Source organism: Pleurodeles waltl, chromosome 3_1 (genome assembly GCF_031143425.1).
Source record: "Pleurodeles waltl isolate 20211129_DDA chromosome 3_1, aPleWal1.hap1.20221129, whole genome shotgun sequence".
Taxonomy (NCBI): Eukaryota; Metazoa; Chordata; class Amphibia; order Caudata; family Salamandridae; genus Pleurodeles; species Pleurodeles waltl.
In genome coordinates, this window is record NC_090440.1 from 254,781,797 (window position 1) to 254,801,232 (window position 19,436).

At 45.3% G+C, this 19,436-nt stretch overlaps 1 protein-coding gene across 2 annotated transcripts in view; it reads left to right on the forward strand.

Annotated features, from left to right (window-relative positions):
• LOC138284003 (stimulated by retinoic acid gene 6 protein-like) overlaps window positions 1–19,436 on the forward strand; it is a 489,916-nt gene that overhangs the window by 419,530 nt on the left and 50,950 nt on the right. For both annotated transcript variants that reach the window (XM_069222338.1, XM_069222339.1), the window contains exon 15: window positions 8,986–9,105. In XM_069222338.1, the coding sequence (XP_069078439.1) occupies window positions 8,986–9,105 (120 nt within the window). The remainder of the gene's footprint in view (window positions 1–8,985; window positions 9,106–19,436) is intronic.

The following is a 19,436-nucleotide window of genomic DNA, read 5'->3' on the forward strand; positions in this document are numbered from 1 at the left end:
CTTGGACACAGGGCAACCTGACTGCCAACCAAAAACCCCATTTCTAACAGACTGCAATACTCATTGTACCACCCACTTAAGTAACCCTTCAAACATGTCTCAGGCCTGCCGTCACAGCCTGTGTGTGCTGTTTTAATCTGCCATTTAAACCGGCAAAAATACCTGACGCCAGACCCAAATCTTCCTTTTATATGTATATGTCACTCCTAGGGTAGGCCTTGAACATCCTAGATGGTGTGGTGCAGTGCATTTAAAAAGTTGGACATGTCATGTTAGGGAAACCCCCTAAGTTTGTTTTTCACTACTACAAGGCCTACATTTTCTGTAGGATAATAATGGGTTTCCTTATTACATTTAATAAGTGATAACTTTCAATTGGTAGCAGGTAGAAATACCGAGTTTGCTATCTATGGAATTGCAATTAAAAGCCCACTTTAATGGTGAAGTCAGAATTCTGAAAATGCTCTTTTAGAAAGTTGCCAATTTCTTGTCTTAACCAATTGGTGTCTGCTGTCTGTATTCTGGATCACATGGTTAGGTGTAGTTGGTAGGTAGTCTTTGTGTATATGTTGGAAGGACAGGCCACTCTGAGTTGGTGAGGGGGAGGACAAGAATGGGCCACTCTGAGTTAATGAGGGGGAGTAGCTGTCACCTACCACACTTGCACATCACAAATGGCTCTATCTAAACACTCTCATAAAGGGTTTGACACTAGTCTCTTGTGACTCTAGACCATCTGGCACCAGGACAGGGAGGCAGGAAATTCCAAGCACCTCTTGAAGGTGGAAAGCTCAAGAAGAGTCTCCCACTTCAAAGTGGGCACCAGCACCAGATATAAATATCAGACTTCAGGACCAAACTCTTAAGTTCACTCCTGGACCTGTGGATACTAAAAAAAGAAGGACTGATGTGCTGCTCTGCTGACAGACAGACTATCCCTCTGCTGCCCTACTACTCTGCTGCCTGCTGTCCTGCTTGCTAACAAGGAAGATTGGACCTGCACCCTTCATTTCCAGGCTGAATAACTCCAAGCATCAGCCAGCTGACATCCATAAATGAGCTACAGGGACATAACAATCTTTAAAGGCTCCCTGCAACTGCCTAGTCGACCTGCAACTAGACCTGCCAATGGACCTGTCTGAGCCAGGGTGGCCTCTGCTGAAGTGAATTGGTGACCCCCAAAGTAGTGCCCCTCTGATCCTGGACCCTTGGTGTGGTTTTAGTGACCTCCCCTGAAGTTTTAGGGCTTTTCATGAATACAAACCTGCACATTCACTCCAAGATCTTGCAGCCCATGACGCCTAGCAATACAAAGTACTGACAACCCTGATCACTAACGATGCCCGGCAGTGTGCGATTTGCACTTTGCAATAAAGCATTGTCAGCTCGCTGTGAGCGCCAGTGCGAAGTTTCAGCAATGGCCATCTGCGATGCCAACAGGAGTTCTGCACTATAGAGATGATTGCCTGCAATGCTCAGACCTGCTCTTCTCTCTACATTGGCGATCATCAGCGATGCTCTTTCTGCTCCTTGCAGACCCTTCCGCCTCAAACAGAACTTCTTGTACTGGCCTTTGATGGTAACTCTTTCATCCATCGCTCTCAGCCTGAAGTAGTGACTTTTACCCAGTCTCGTATTACGTAAAGCTGTGAGTTGTGCTTTGTGCTTTTTGGTACGATTGTCACTTACATTTTTTTAATTGCATATCTCTGTCTCTACTAATTTGTTTTTTATTGTTTTGGTGTTAAATATTTTTTACAAATTTTACTCTCTTTTTCTAACTTGGTGTGGGATCGTTCTTGTTGAATCTTCACGTTGTTGCTGTTTAAAGTGCAGCATAAATACATTACGCATTGCATGCCAGACTGTTTTGTGCCAAGCTACCAAAGGATTAATCACAGGTTAATTTGAGGTTTGCTTCTGACTTCACCATGAAAGAAATTGTGGCTGCTGTTTGAGTAGGGTGTCACACCCACTCAACCAGTAACCCAGTTTCCATCATTATCCATATGAATGATTCATTGTAGTCAATAAATTAGAACTCATTCATCTCTTATGTGTGATTGTGGGACTAAGGGCTTATCATCAAAAGGTTTCAGTATGTAATGAACCTGAACATCTGTCATTAAACAGTACTGGGGTGTTAAGGTATTGGAAGCTACTCTGTCCAAACAATAAAGAGTGATGGAATGTCCCTTTGCTAATGAACCACAACTCAAGAGTATTGATAAAGAATGTGTTGGTTAAGCTAGAGAGTTCAGCTAAGGGAAAGTTCTTAAAGTAGTCATTAATGCATTTAAGAGTCCGAATGTAGGCCTATTTTGACAGTAGTTTGAGTTCTCGGTTGCCTCCTCTTGCCTTGGATTGGAACATGTTATTTTCCTATGAATTGAAAGGTCCTATTATGTTCATGCTTTAGGAGAAAATGCTGGACCAAAGGTTGTTTTGTGTCTGCTTTGTAAATGTTAAGAAAATGTTCTTTGATCTGGGTTTTTAGCAGGGGTGGGCAGAATCGTCAGAGTTTAATTCACCGTAATGAAATTAAAATTCCGCGACGGGGTAAAGTGGACATTTAGGGCTATTTTCTTTTTGTAAAAGACACCGTCATGACCAAATATGGATGCCAGAATGCATTTGACGTTAAGAAAATAGCATAACCAAATACCAATTGGCGCCCTTACATACTCATCTGTGATCGCTTCAGAGTATGTACAGGTGCCACCGCTGAGTGGTATGTAATGGTTTCTAAGCTTAAGAACCACTGCATATTGCTCTGCAGTGCCTACTCCTCAGCGCCCTTACATACTCTGCAGTAATCATTGCAGAGTATGTCAGGGAGCCGAGGGTTTGCACTGCTGTGATGTGCTGTGATCCTTGAACAGGGCCAGAAGAGGGCGCAGTCCGCAGTCCTTCTGTGTTAAAAAACGCTGCAGATTAAATTTTAACCTGTAGTGCTTTTTAAATTTAGAGGGACTGCTCCCTTCTCCAACCCTGTTTGAAATTCACTGCAGTACATATCCCTCGGTGCCCTTTCAGAGTCTGCAGTAACTACAGCAAAGTATGTAACGGCACTGAAAGGTCTTCTGCAGTGACTACTGAAGAATATTTAAGGGTGCCGAGATGTATGCACTACAGTAGTTTCTGAACAGGGCCACAAGAGGGAGTAGCCCTTCTAAATTAAAAAACCACAGCAGATTAAACTTTAATCCACAGTGGTCTTTAAACATAGAGGGCCGTTCCCGTCTTCCAGCCCTGTTTAGAAACAATTTACTGCAGATAAATTCTGCTGTTCAACCTGTGGAATTATTCAGTAGTTCTACATTACAAGAACAATGCGGAATTACAAAATTCCTCCGATTCCGCCAGCGGAATTAAAAAATGTCACCCCAGTTTAGTTTCTAGTTCTGCTACCAATATCATATTTGTCACCTGAGCATTTTAAGATGCAAATGACAAATATACAGTTGCACATTATCAGCTGTTTGCAAATGTGCTGGCATTTGTTGCTGAGAGTTAATTCCTTCATTTTATTTATGCCTAGTTTGCAGATAGTGCAGTTTGGGCAAGTGAGGAAACCAGAAGTCTTGCTGTTTATTCTTTCAGTTTTAGTCAACTTGTTCTCAAAGTGTGAAGGTTGTTTGAGACTTGTTGTTCTTCTAAAACCTATTTGGGGATAATTATTGGTACTGCCTTGTAGTGCAAGCAGGGTTTCTAGCAAATGCCAATGTATTTTTGAAAGCTTTTCTAATGTCAGTGTGGCCATTATGGAAGCTGGGCCTGTTTTTTTCCCCTCAGAATGGAACCTTGGTCATTCTACTTGATTTCATCTAGAATTTGGTGAAGCAGTCAAGGGTTGTCACCTATGCAATTAGTCTCTGTGTGATCCATTCACTGGTGTTGTTGTAGATCTCATCTGTACTGCAGTATTTCTAGGCATTAAGTAATTCTTCTTTGCATATTTTTCTAATTATGATTTGAGGATGACAGCTGTCAGCTCTTTAGTTTGCATTAGCAACAGTTTCTTTCTGATGAGTCCTAGTTTGTTTCTCTAAACAGATGGTTAGATCAAGGGAGTTAGCGATCTGCTTTAAGACTGATGAGGGGGATCTGGATGTAATTATAATTAATTTGGTGAATGTAGACTGGGGTCTGGTCATATAGTTAGAATGCTGCTGATTAACGACTTCAGATGATGATCTGTGTGTGTAAATGTTGGTCCTTGTCAGCCCAGAGCTTTTGCTTTTCAACCTTTTCCATCAAAATGCAGGCATGTGATGGAGCACATTTTGCTCCAATCACTGTCCTTTGCAGTTGAATGTAATATTACTTTTTAAAACAAAATGTGTTGCTACTCAGGCAAACATTCACGCATCATATTGTTAGTTTCCCAATAGTGGGCTGGTCTCATGGATAAGGCATTTGTCACTGTGTCTTTGCTGTGGTTATTCCATCCTGATGTTTGATTGAGGTGTGTTATATCTGGCATCCTTAGGGTGGCTGTTAGACCTGACAACCTTAGAGTGGTCACCCCTAACTTTGTGCCTGTCTCCCTCCACTTTTTAGATACTGTTTTTGCTGGTTTTAAGACTTTGCACACTTTACCCCTGCTAACAGGTGCTAAAGTGCATATGCTCTCTCCCTTTAAACACTGTAACATTGGGTCATACCCAATTGGACTATTTAATTTACTTATCAGTCCCTAGTAGAGTGCACTATATGTGCCTAGGGGCTGTAGATTAAATGCTACTAGTGGGCCTGCAGCACTGATTGTGCCACCCACTTAAGTAGCCCCTTAACCTTGTCTCAGGCCTGCCATTGCAAGGCCTGTGTGTGCAATTTCACTGCCAATTCGACTTGGCATTTAAAAATACTTGCCAAGCCTAACCCCCCCCCCCTTTTCTACATATAAGACACCCCTAAGGTATACCCGAGGTATCCCATAGGGCAGGGTGCTGTGTAGGCAAAAGGCATGACATGTACCTATGTAGTTTAGGTGTCCTGGTAGTGTAAAACTCCTACATTTATTTTTACACTGATGTGAGGCCTTCTCCCTTCATAGGCTAACATTGGGGCTGCCCTCATACATTGTTTGAGTGGTAGCTGCTGATCTGAAAGAAGTAGGAAGGTCATATTTAGCACGGCCAGAATGGTGATATAAAATCCTGCTGACTGGTGACGTTGGATTTAATATTACTATTTTAGAAATGCCACTTTTAGAAAGTGAGCATTTCTCTCCACTTAAATCTTTCTGTGCCTTACAATCCACGTCTGGCTGGGTTTAGTTGGCAGCTCCTTGTGCATTCACTCAGACACACCCCAAACACAGGATACTCAGCCTCACCTGCATACATCTGCATTTTGAATGGATCTTCCTGGGCTGGGAAGGTGGAGGGCCTGCCCTCACATAAAGGACTGCCACACCCCCTACTGGGACTCTGGCAGACAGTATTGAACTGAAAGGGGACCTGGTGCACTTCTAAGCCACTCTTTGAAGTCTCCCCCACTTCAAAGGCATATTTGGGTATATAAACAGGGCCTCTGCACCTACCAACTCAGACACTTCCTTGAGAAAAAACTTGTGACCAGAACCTACATCCTGCCAAGAAGAACTGCCTGGCTGCCCAAAGGACTCACCTGACTGCTTTCTGTGAAGGACTGCTGCCTTGCTGTTGCCCTGCTGCCTTGCTGCTCTCTGGCTGTGGTGAAGAAGTGCTCTCCAAGGGCTTGGATAGAGCTTGCCTCCTGTTCCCTGAAGTCTCAGGACCAAAAAGACTTTAACTCTTCAAGAAGGACTCCTTGTGTGGTGAAATTCGACACACAGCCTGCCAGAAACGTCGCAGAGCCTGCACCGCAGTGAAAATTTCACTGCATGCTGAACCGGAACGACGCAGCCTGACTTCGCAACAAGAAGATCGACGCAGCGCCAGGGAGCAACCAGAAATTAAACACACGGCCCACTGGATCGACATACAGACGACCTGGAATGATGCAGCCCAACTTCCAGAGAGGAATCAACGCAGCGTCTGCTGTGCGGTAGAAAATTCCAAGCAACGCCCTCCGGATCAGCGCAGCTCCTGTGACTTTGTCATGCCAGTGCAGGAAATCCACGCACCGTCCCCGGGGCGTCTGAAAACCCCGCAACCCGAAGAGGATCCATGACCGAGCGCTGGAAATCCACGCACAGCCGCCCCTCCGTGAAAACTAAACAACGCATCGCCGTGTGCGGCCCGAGAAATCGACGCACAGCCCTTTGTTTCCACGCATCTCCTCCTCTGCGTTTCTTTGTGGAGATTTTTCAAGTGAACCAGGTACTTTGTTCTTGAAAGAGACTTTGTTTGCTTTTAAAAGACTTAAGACACTTTGGGGGTCATTTTGACCCCGGCGGGCGGCGGTCGCCGCCCGCCTGGAGGGAACCGCCATATGGCCGCTCCGCGGTCGAAAGACCACGGAGGCCATTCTGGCTTTCCCGCTGGGCTGGCGGGCGACCGGCAGAAGGCCGCCCGCCAGCCCAGCGGGAAACCCCTCCCCACGAGGAAGCCGGCTCCGAATGGAGCCGGCGGAGTGGGCATGTGCGACGGGTGCAGTTTGCACCCGTCGCGTATTTCAGTGTCTGCTAGACAGACACTGAAATAGACAGTGGGGCCCTCTTACGGGGGCCCCTGCCGTGCCCATGCCATTGGCATGGGCACGGCAGGGGCCCCCAGGGGCCCCGCGGCACCCCCTACCGCCATCCTGTTCCTGGCGGGCGAACCGCCAGGAACAGGATGGCGGTAGGGGGTGTCAGAATCCCCCATGGCGGCGCAGCAAGCTGCGCCGCCATGGGGGATTCCAAGGGCAGCGGTAAACCGGCGGGAGACCGCCGGTTTACCCTTTCTGGCCGCGGCAGAACCGCCGCGGTCAGAATGCCCTTTGGAGCACCGCCGGTCTGTCGGCGGTGCTCCCGTGGCCGGTGACCCTGGCGGTCACCGGCCGCCAGGGTCTGAATCAGGCCCTTTATATCACTTTTCAGTGATATGGCAACATTTACTTATTGCATCTTTACTCGTTTTGACCTGCATTTATCCAGATAAATATTATATATTTTTCTAAACACTATGTGGTGTATTTGTGTGGTGCTATATGGTGTTATTGTATGATTTATTGCACAAATACTTTACACATTGCCTTTTAAGTTAAGCCTGACTGCTCAGTGCCAAGCTACCCGAGGGTGGGCACAGGATAGTTTGGATTGTGTGTGACTTACCCTGACTAGAGTGAGGGTCCTTGCTTGGACAGGGGGAAACCTGACTGCAAACCAAAGACCCCATTTCTAACAGTGGCCTTACCCCAGATTTTTTGCCTTTCAACTCCTGTTTTGTTGCTATATCTTTTGTTGGCCTTAGGAGTCTGAGCACTTTAGCACCGGCTTCTCCTCTAAACATGGTAACATAGGTGTATCCATTGGTGTAAACATGGGCACATTTAATTTACCTGTAAGCCCTATGTAAATTGGTATACTGTATATGCAAATGTGGTATACTGTATACCCACGGCCTGTAAATTAAATGCTATTAGAAAGCCTGCAGCACTGATTGTGCCACCCACTTTAGTAGCCCTGTAAGCATGTCTCAGGCCTGCCACTGCAGAGCCTATGTGTGCAGTATCACTGCCACTTCAGCTAGGCATTTTAAACCTCTTGCCAAGCCTTAAACTCCCCTTTTATTAAATATCAGTCTCCCCTAAGGTAGGCTATAGGCAGCCCATAGGGCAGGGTGCCATGTACATAAAAGGCAGAACATGTACTTTTAAGTTTTACATGTCCTGGTGATGAAAAACTCACAAAGTCGTTTTTCATCACTGTGAGGCCTCCTCTTCTTATAGCCCAGCATTTTGAAATTCCTTAATAAACTTTTAAGCTGTAATTCCTGATAAAAAAAGAGAAGCTGATTTATGATTCATATAACTGGAATGATAATGATAAATCCTCTTTACTTGTAAATTTATTATTACGACTTTAGAAATGGCACTTTTCCAAAGTAGACATTTCTCTGCTCTCTCTGCTCTGCGTTCCTGACAGCCTGTCTCCAATACGAGTATGGTCTAAGCTGGGTGACAGCTATAGTTGTGCTTTCTCTTCAGACATCCACAACACAGGGCGTCCCTTCCTAATACCAAATCTCAGAGGTATGCATGATTGTTTTGTGATCGTGAATGCGGTCGCAAAACAATCACATTTACCACCAATTTAAAATTGGTGGTAACCCATTCGCAAAGGGGAAGGAGTTCTCAGGGGACCCCTTCTCCTTTGGGAATGCATGTGAAAACATTTTTTATGAGCAGGCAGTGGTCCCACGGACTCTTGCCTACTCTTAAAAAATTAAAAGAAAACTTTTTATTTTAATTTTTTAAACGCATCTCGTTTTCCTTTGAGGAAAATGGGCTGCATTAAAAAAAATAAAAAAAAGATTGCTTTATTGAAAAGCAATCACAGACATGGTGGTCTGCTGCGCAGAGCAGGCCACCATCTCTGTGATTGTAGCCATTCGCAATGGGTCGCAAATTGCGACCTACTTCATGAATATTAATGAGGTAGGTCCATTTGCGAGCCCTTGCGAATCGCTATATGAAACCCCTGGAGTTTCCTAATTTCCAATAGCGATTACTTAATTGCGATTTGCAAAAAATCGCTATTTGTTCATCGCTATTGGGAAACTTGATGCATCTGGCCCTAAGCTCCTAACCAGTAATGGTCGCACACATTGCCATGCATGTTTTCACTTACTACATGAACGAGAACAGAAAAAAAGGACCTTGTTACACGAACCGTCCAAATTACATTCTAGTTAAGATAGATTCGAAGGATTCATTAAGCCACTCTTGCTTTCTATTTTAATGATTTACTTAAGATGTTTGCAGACGGCAAAGCTCCTTAGCATCGAAGTACCAATGCAATGTTTGATTTCTGGGCTTCGCAAAACACTGTTTTACTCTGTACTTTGAATGTAGGCTTGGAGCGGTACTGATGGCTGTCGTGATAATCGCGCAAGTCTTGGCATCTCAGTTTTGCTTTCTACAAGACAAACTTCACCCATCTGACAGCGCCAGGCCATTAGCAATAAACAACAGGTAAGTCGGACCAGGTTTTATGGTGTGTTGTATCTACTAGGCAACTTCCTACAAAAATCTTGTGTACTTCATATTTTACATGATAGTGCAGCACTCCTATCATGGCTCCTTATCTTCCCATACTATCTCAAAGCTCTTTCCCATTTTACACTCGATGGACAAAGACATCGAGTTGCCAAAGGAGTATAATAAAACCGTAAAACTGCTATACATTAAAAAGAGTTAATATATATCAAGTTAAACTTTAAAGCCGGGAGGAGGCAGGGCGGATAACCTGGAGTTGGAGGGAGCGACATAGAGGACGGAGGAACGCTGGTGGGGTCAGTAAAAGTTGCCAATTTCCCCTCACAGCTTGGGCTGCATGGTCTGCCAAGCATGAGAAATTAGAACTGATGGGTGCCAATGAGTTTGACTTAATCTCTTAAAATGATTTAAAATAAACAGAATTGTGAGCCCAAATAATGGGAGATGTGAAAAAGTTGTGCGCTAGCACAGTGAGGGGTGGGGGAAGAGTATATCAGACGTCACCCTGGGAGCCCAGCTGCCCAAGAAAAACCTAATGAAGACTCATCCCTCAACATCATCTGGAGATTAACAGCATCCATTTCCATAATATAGTCTCAGCAGATATTTGCAGTTAAAAGGCTGCAACTAGTTTTAATATCTACAAAATGTTAAAACAAAATGTGGAAGGAGGAACTCAAAGCAGTTCAATTAACAAATGGGAACAATGGGGGGAGAATGGCCATGGATCTTTAAATGCTAAGAGAACATCAGTGTAATTGTCTCTGCAAGGATAGAGGAATGTTAGTGCTATTTAACTCCTTTCCTTGTGCACTGCGTAGGCTGTCGAGACATGCCAATAAGCTACCACTTCAACTTCATTCCCCCTCACAAGGGCAACACTATGAACTTCCATCCCACTGTACCGAGGTCACAAACTATTACTGTTTAACCCACCAAGTTGTGACCACAAGGCCTTAACTTCCTCTAAGCATGTGATGGTTTGTTCTGCTGTGCATCCGCATTTCACTGAGAGACTGCGTGCAGCACCCCTCACTCAGGCATACTGCACGGAGATGACTCGTTCTATCTCTGATGTAATATCCAAGATGCGAGCAGACAAGTTCATCAGTGTGCTGCCAATACAGCTATGGGCAGCCAGGTGAAGAGGGTCAGCCCAGAGGGGCATTCTTTGTTCATGCCCTTTAAGTCTGATTACAGACAACTTCAGCTGTTTGACACACCTTACTTCATCAGCTCCTCAACAAAAGTAGACTAAGAACTATATAGAGAGATTATGGATTGTGTCTTATTCCCATTCAGTCATTGGCTTTCGTGTGCTTTTCATGATTTTCAATTGCACAGATGGGCTACCAATCAAGGCCACAGCATGTGTTCGGTGGTGACATTGTTTAGTTTATCTTTCTATTAGCTTTTGGTAATGGGGTCTAGAACTAATTTTGTTAAACTGCAGATGAAACACGAGTTGTAACTTTCAGAGTCAGCGTGTATATGACTGGAGATTCCAATTGCTGATTTGTGGATTTCTTGGTCTGGAAGTGTGTGTTTTTTTTGTCTTTAAAACAGGTTAAGTCACCCACAATGTTATGCACTAACAACTATTGTGAGTTCATTTCTTTTACTCTGCTGCCACTATAACACTTTGGATTTACAACTTTTTGTGTTCACCCAAAACACACATATGCACACATTGGCAAAAGCATCTACTATGCAATATTTTCCTTTTGCTTTTAAGTTTCCACTTAGTATGCAAACCTCATCTTCTGACTCCTTTTCACAATACCCTTGTTTGAGGGTACAGATTACCTCAGCTAAAGCAGTCTGTTCAACAAAGTAGTATTCCTCCCCCCCACTCATATAATGCTGTAGCTGAAGATTGTTAGACCTGCCAGCCTAAGGGTGGTCTTCCCCCAAACCTTTTGCCTACCTCGTCCAGTTTTTTATCTGGTTTTTGCTGGCCTTCGTACTGAACACTTTACCATTGCTAAGCAGTGGTTAAGAGCATGTGTTCACTCCTTAAAACATGGTAACATTGGCTGATCTCCAAATAGAATGTTTAATTTACATGTAAGACCCTAATACATTGCCACTACATGTGCCCAAGCCCTGTAAATTAAATGCTTCTGTTGGACCTGCAACACTGATTGTGCCACACACTTAAGACACCTATAAACATATCTCAGGCCTGCAATTACAGTACCTATGTGTGCAGTTTAAATTCAACCTGGCAAAATAAACTTTTTACCAGGCCCAAATCATCTTTGGGTATTCCTCCTAGACAGCTACACACAATAGGGAGCTTAGGTGTGCCTGGATAGGTAATCACTGGCAGGATAGAAGGAGGAACTGGGCACAGTCGCACTTATACCTGAACAGGCTGTGTCCTGCCTCCACAGAAAGGACTGCATACACCCTGTAGTTAGTCTGGAGCCATAGCAGTGGAGGCACGATGTCTAAGGACTTCAAAGGGAAACCTCTAGAAGCTTTTCTCCCAATTCAAAGGCCCAACCGGGCATGTACTAGACCTCAGACACCAGCACTTCGGTACACTTCTGGACTCGTGGATACTCTGTCACAAAGAAGGACTGCTGTGCTGCTGAAGGACTGCCACTCCGGTGGACTCCTGCTTTACTGTGCTGACTTGCTGCCTGCTGCCCTCAAGCCGGATTTAGAAGGATTGGACCTTCATCTCTGTGAACCCAAAGTGACTCAAATGGATAGTCGACTGTCCTCCTGATCTGAAGGCTTAGGCATATAACAGGTTTCCAACAACTTGCATCTGCACCTGCACTCTGAAATCTGTGGACCTACCCTGCCAAGTTGTTTCAACCCAGTCCTGGACCCTTGGAGCTGGGCTTAAGGGCTTAAGGTGCTTACCAGCCTCTGTGTATCAGGTGGAACCAACACATTTCATCTGCTGTGTGGCTCAACCCCGAGCAGAACTGACACATTGCTGATGCTGCGTCAATTGGACCTATTGCAAAGAACCTCATAGCCACCAAAGCCCACATCGTCTTCCTAACTGCCAATGTGCAAAGCATCCTTGGTGCAGGCTCTCGCACCCCTCGTCAACAAAATCCTCAATGACAACCTTGGAATCTGCATCGCAGCCTCACAGCTCTTCGCAACTGAGGCAGCTCCCCTGACTGCATGCAGCATCCTTAACGCTGGGCTTTGCATTGCAAGCCTCAGAGACGGGATCTTCGACCAACAGGCCCTCATGCAGCATGGCTCACTGCATCTCTGCATCTCTGAACCAATGCATCGCTTTGGCTGTGTGACCCATCTTCAACGAGGATCCACGCAACACTCTGCAATGCCCAGACTTAAGGTACTTTTGTTCTGTGGGTGTAACTAGCTTTCTATAGCTGGCCCACATTCCAATACTGTCAACCTGAACTTGTGACTTTGTCCCAGTTTGTCATGACCAGATATCTAAAGTTGGCACTTTATGCCTTTTGCTGCTATTTTCTCTAGAAACTTTACAATACAATATCTCCAGTTCTACTAATGAAACTTTTGTCATTTTAGTCTTGTTTTATTTGTTATAAGTTACTTTATTTTTCGAATTCTGCTTTGGGCTCCTTTTCTGGTGTCTTTGACTGTTTTACTGTTAGAAGTGTTGCAGAAATACTTTACATATTGCCTCTGAGTTAAGCCTGACTGCTCTATGCCAAGCTAACCGAGGTTTGAGCACAGGTTTATTTAGGATTTGCTTGTGTCTTTGCCCTGAGATGAATTGTGGTTGCTGCTTGAGAAGGGTTTCACCCCCCCCCAACCAGCAACCCATTTTTTTACCAGGATGTTGCTTCATTATTGGTTTTTCATTTAAAATTGCTGTGAGCAATACAAACAGATTCTGAACAATTATCAAACACTTGCCCTAACATAAAGCCAGGCCTTTTAGGTTTGCCAAGATATGTTTTAGTTTTATTTTGCTAACTACATCAAAATAAGCAGTATTCTAACTAACCATAAAGTACATACTCTTCATTTTGTTTGTCAACACCACTTTTATTATTTTTTCAGAAAAAACAAAAGAAGCATTTATAGGAAAATAATTACATTAAAGATTGACAATGCAAAACCGTTGAAATAAAAATGAATTCTATTTCTCCTAAATTTATACTATCCTTTCACAGTATACCTGGTCTGGATTTTAGGGGGAAAACTGCAAACTAAAGAGAAAAATGTTAATCACGTCTCATAATATCACTAAATAAAAGTGTTTTTGATTGTCCCAGAATTAGGATCTTGGTACAGAGGCTTGATTGGATGAGCATAATTCAATACTACTGATGCACCAAAAATATAAACTTAAGGCCATATTTACAAGAAAGTGGTGCATCATTAGTGATGTGCCACTTTTCTTGCGGTCCCCTTGCGTCCCCTAATGCCACCATGGTTGCGCCGTATTCACAATATGGCGCACCATGGCACATGTTAGGTGCAATAGAGTCATTTTTTAACGCTTTTGTAACACTATACTGGATTAGCGAAAAAAAATTACGCTAATCCAGTATAGTGTTAAGGGGCCCACTGAAATCAATGGGAGCCTCATTTTAACGCCTGCTTTAAGCTGACGTTAAAAATGACACTATAAATGGTTAAATGGAATCTTGTAGACTCTATTGAGCCATTTTTAGTGACCCTCTAATGAGGGAACACCCCCTTTGCATACATCATGCATATATTATGCATGATGTGGCGAAAAAGTGTTTACAAGGTGGCGCAAACTTGGTTTGCGCCACCTTGTAAATATGGGTAAGTTGGTTTCTAGTTGGCAGGGGTATGCACCTTGTCCAAGTAGGGTCCACAATATTCAACAAGGTAAGTCAGATACATACCCTAAATTAACCAGTGCACACCCTCTGGTAGCATGGCACAGAGCAGTCAGGCTTAACTCAAGAGGCAATGTGTAGAGCATTTGTGCAACACACACACACAGTAACACAATGAAAACACCACAAAGGGACTCCACATGTGTTTCAGAAAACAGAGACAATTTTTCAGAGTAAACCAAGACCAAAATGACAAACATCCAATAAGTAGAAGTTGCAATATTATTTTTCAAAGATTAAATTACAAATAGTGCTTAGAAGTCACTAGCAGTCAAAAGGTTACTTGAGGTCATGAGAGACCAGTACAGATCGTAAGTTCAGACTGTCTACGATGGAGAGTAGGCCGGCTACAGGACCCAGACAAGCCACTCTAACAAGGTACCTCGGATGGAGCTACGGTCTACATCAAGAATCAAATGCGTCACTGTCGAGCTGTGCAAAGGGGGTGCAGCGTCATCCCCAAGCTCTGTTAAAGTCAATTCAATGTATTGTCATCATGCCGAGCGTCGTTATTGAGCCACAAAGGCTCTGGATCCCATGCCATCGAGCAGCATCTGGTGCAAAGTGTTGACGTCATGGGCATGATGTGACGATTTTTGCAGAAATCAGCTGCAGAACCCACTTCTGAGGACCAGGATCGCATGGGGCACCTCAAGCAACAGTAGGACTCTAAGATGGTAAAGTCATGCAGTACCAGGAGAGTTGTAGGCAGTCTTAGATGTCCCTCAGTCTGCAGAAGAAATGAGGGAAAGTCAGCAAACCTTTGCAGTTGCTCTGGGTTCAGCAGGATGGGTCCAGTCCTTGTCCTCAGGAGGGCAGAGATCAGCAGGTAGCGGGGTAGCACAACAAAGCAGAGAAGCAGTTCCTTAGAACAGTCAGTCCAGGCAGAATGGCAATCTTTACAGCACATTAGTCTTTACTTCAGAAGAGCTCTTCCCATGTCTAGTCGTGATCTGATTTTTAGGGTAGAACCCCAGTACGTATACCAAAAAAGTGCCTTTGAAATGGGAGTGACTTTAAAGTAGTTTCTTTAAGTGCACAGGTCCCCCTTTCATCCCAACCCTAGCTCAATACTACCAGTAGGGGGTAATCAGCCCTTGTGGGAGCAGGCACTTCCCTATTCCAGCCCAGGATGGCCCATCAGAATGAAAACGAATGCAGATGAGTCCTTTGTCACACCCACACTTCCTGTGTTTGTGGCTGTTTAGAGGGAATGCATGCAGTGTAGCTGTCACCTAGGCCAGACTTGTATTAGAGACAGGCTGTAAGGCACACAGTGCAGTAAGAGCAGAGACATGCCCACTTTCTAAGAGTGACATTTCTAAAGTAGAACCCGGTCTTATTGGATATTTAGGGCCTACCTTAAGGGTAATTTATATGTAATAAAAGGGGAGTTAAAGGCTTGGCAAGAGGTTTCAAAGTGAAGGCAAAGTGGCAGTGAAACTGCACACACAAGCTCTGCAATGGCAGGCCTGAGACATGCTTACAGGACTACCTGAGTGGGTGGCACACTCAGTGCTGCACGTCCACTACTAGCATTTAATTTACAGGCCTCTATCTATGGTATACCGCTTTACTAGGGACTTACAAATAACTTAAATATGCGAACTGTGGATACCCCAATGTTACCATGTTTAAGAAAGAAGCACATTCACGTTAGCACTGGTTAGCAGTGGAGCAGTGCTCAGAGTCCTACATTCAACAAAAAGATACAGCAAAACAGGAGGTGAAAGGCAGAAAAGATTAGAGGATGACCACCCTATGGCTGTCAGATCTAAAATAAAAGTGGAGTTTAAGGTTTGGCAAGAGGTTTTAAATGCCAAGTCGAAGAGGCATTGAAATTGCACGCACAGGCTCTGGCATGGCAGGCCCGAGAAATATTTACAGGGCTACTGAAGTGGGTGGCACAATCAGTGCTGCAGGCCCACTAGTAGCATTTAATTTATAGGCCCTGAATATATGGTATACCATTTTACAAGGGACTTACAAATACATTAAATATGCCAATTGTGGATACACCAATGTTACCAAATTGAATTAAAGCACATGCACTTTAACACTGGTTAGCAGTGGTAAAGTGTTTAGAGTCCTAACACAACAAAATGATACAGCAAAAACAGGAGGTGAAAGGCAAAACAGTTGTAGGACGACCATCCTAAGGCTGTCAGGTCTAACAGTAGAGTTTATCCATTTGTCATTTAGGAGGTAATTACACTTCCTAAGTATACACACTGAGTGCAGCACAGCCCCTGTAAGGACTGGCTGCTCCTATGCCATCCGCAATATCTACTTCTAAAGACAGGTGTGACACTTTATATGCCCATGCTGTGACGTACTGTCTTGGACTGTGTGCACCTGGGCAGCTCTTTTTTTTTTTTTTTTTTTTTTAACTTTTCTTTTATTGTTAATAACACAATATGACACAGAGTCAGTGGGATCAGGGTCCCGTCAATCAGGAGTAATTACACATCAGTGATATTAGGAAACCGAAGAAGAAGAAGAAAGGAAAAAAAAAAAAGACTCGTAAGGCACAAACAAGGTATCAGTCATAATATAAAAACTTGAGGTAGAGTTCACTTCCAACATATTTTAGGCTATGTGGGGGGGTTTAAAAGGGTAAAGATATAAGGGTAAAGGGTAGGTTGTACCTGTTCAGACGAAAGGACCGGGGAGTGCCACCCTGGGAAGCGAGGGATGTTGCTGCACGGATAATGGGTGTTGCAGCTCATGTCAACTCTGTGGTCAGTATCAGTTGGGACCAGGTGACTAGCTGACGACATGGGGAAAAGAATCTACCATGGAGGTCTGTTTGGAGCGTTGCTGGAAGGCGACGTTCCGACTCTAGTGGGTGTTTTAGAAAGGGACGTAGGGATAAGGGGCGAGAGGGAGAGAGAAAGAGAATGAGAGAGGATAGAGAGTAAGAAAGAGGAAAAAGGAGAAAAGAAGAAGAAACAGTAGGAAAAGGGAGAGGGAGAAGGGGAAGAAGAGGAAAGAAAAGAAAGAGTGGGAGAGGAGAAAAGAATAGAAAAGAGAGGAAGAGAAAGGGAGATAAGGAGGGGGAGAGGGGGAAAATACAGAGGGAGGGGGAGGTACGGGAGCGAGAGGGAGAGTGGGGAAGAGACGCATGTGGGGGAGGGGAGGGAGAGGGAAGGGAGAAGGGAACAGTGGTGGTTCCGGGTAGGGCACTATTGCCCCCTTGTGAGGAAGGGAGCCCATACCTGTAGGAATAATTGAGCTTGGTCTTGTAAGTTATAGATGATCCGTTCATGCATAGCAGTGCGGATCATGGCTGTAATCCATTCCTCCGGGCTTGGGGGGGTTTCTGACCGCCAGTGTCTGAGTATGCAAATTTTGGCAGTAGCTAACGCTGTGTGCAACAGTCGCTTGTGTGGTCTAGGGAGGTCTGGTAGGGAGGTCGTATCTTGCAGAAGTATAAGGGCAGGAGGAAGTGGTGACGGAAGTGACATTACTTCAGCCAGAGTGGAGCTCACAGCATCCCAGAGTGGTCTTACTGTTGTACAGTTTACTAAGATATGTATCAGGTCACAGGATGTTTCTGGACATCGCCAGCAGTTTGCATGCGGGAGGAGTCTGGTCCTATGCAGTTTCGCTGGGGACCAGTGCCATTCATGTAAGATTTTAAAGAGGCAGAATTTCAAGCGTGCTTCCCGGGTGCCTCTGTCTAGTGCCTCTAGGGTAGCTTCCCAATCGTCTGGGTCTAGATCCTGCTGCAGCCTGGTTTGCCACCGTAGACGTAGTTTGTCCATTAGCGGTTGGGAGTAAAGCCGTCGAATAATTAGATCATATAGACCCGACATTACTCCCTTGCATTGTCCCCATTGCTGCAGGTAAGCCACTATCGGTGAGGGCAGGGATCCTGGCTGCGGAGGTGTATTCCCTTGGGAGAGACAATGCTTGAGTTGCATGTATCTCCATTCCTGGTTCGGGTGTAGGCCGAACTCCTCCCGTAGCTTGGGGAATGGTTTGAGCACATCGTTCTCCAGAACCTGTGAGAGGGTAAGGATGCCTGCCTGTTTCCATTGCGGCCAATGGAGTACCTCGCCACCTATGCGTAGGCCACTGTTGTGCCACAGGGGCGCTTGGGCATGTATAAGGGGGTGGACCCCAAACAGCCGGTGGGCCCTTTGCCAGGATGCCCTGGTCGCCGCCAGGATAGGATTCACTGAGTTAGTGGCTGCGAGGTCTGCACGGTAGGGTCCACCGAGTCCTTCGTTCGCAGTCAGGAGTAATTTTTCCACTGCTATCCACAAGGGGGGATCTGGTATATTCGACAGTGTATTGGATAACTGAGACATTTGGAGGGCTAAAGAGTAGTGTTCCACTGATGGGAGTCCCATTCCCCCGTTTATGCGGCGGGCCAAAAGCTTGGCTGGTGATAGCCGCGGTCGCATAGTGCCCCACACGAATGATCTAATTAGTGCATCAATGCCTCTTAGTGTGGAGAGGGGCACTTGTAAGGGCAGGAGACCTAGGATATAGGTGAAACGGGGGTACCGTCACCATTCTAACCGCTTGTACTCTGCCCCACATGGAAAGGCCTAACTGGGTCCATTTCGCAAAGTCCAGTTTCGTCCGCGTGATGAGAGGATCAATGTTGTCCGCAACCATGTGTGCCAGTCCAGGGTTAACGAGCACTCCTAGGTATTTAAGGCGTTTTGGCGTCCACCGGAATGGGTAGCCTAGGAGTGCCGCTTTTGTGGTTACTCGCGATAGCGGAAGTGCCTCACTTTTGTCCCAGTTAATACGGTATCCCGATAGGGCTGCGAAGTCCTCAATTACCTCTAATAGGGCCGGAATGGATCTTTCCAGGTCCGTGAGTGTTAAGAGGATATCGTCAGCATAGAGGTATATCTTGGAGGTGCCTTCGGGTAGTGGTAGGCCGGTTATGGAGGGGGAGGACCGGATGGCTGCCGCCAAGGGCTCCATCGCCAAAAGGAACAGGAGAGGTGAAAGGGGGCACCCCTGCCGTGTACCCCTTCGGATAGGGAAAGGGTCTGAGAGGAAGCCTCCGCAGTTGACTCTGGCCGCGGGTTGGTCATAGAGCAGTCGTACCATGGAGATAAATTTGTTGCCTAGGCCAAATCTCTCTAAGGCTGCAAATAGGTAGGGCCATTCTATGCGGTCGAACGCTTTTTCGGCGTCTAAGGACAGGGCCAGCGCCGACTCCGGGGAGTCTCTGGCCGCCCATAAGGTATGGCATAGGGTTCGTAGGTGGTTCCTAGACGTGCGGCCCGGTACAAACCCCACCTGTGTATAGTGTATTAAGGACGGGATTACTTTACGTAGTCTGTTTGCCAGGACGCTTGCTAGAATTTTGATGTCCCCGTTTAGTAGAGAGATGGGTCGGTAGCTGCCGCATAATAAAGGATCTCTCCCAGGCTTCGGTATGACACCTATTGTGGCATTGTTGGATATGGCCCCTAATGTCTGTGTTTCACAGGCTTC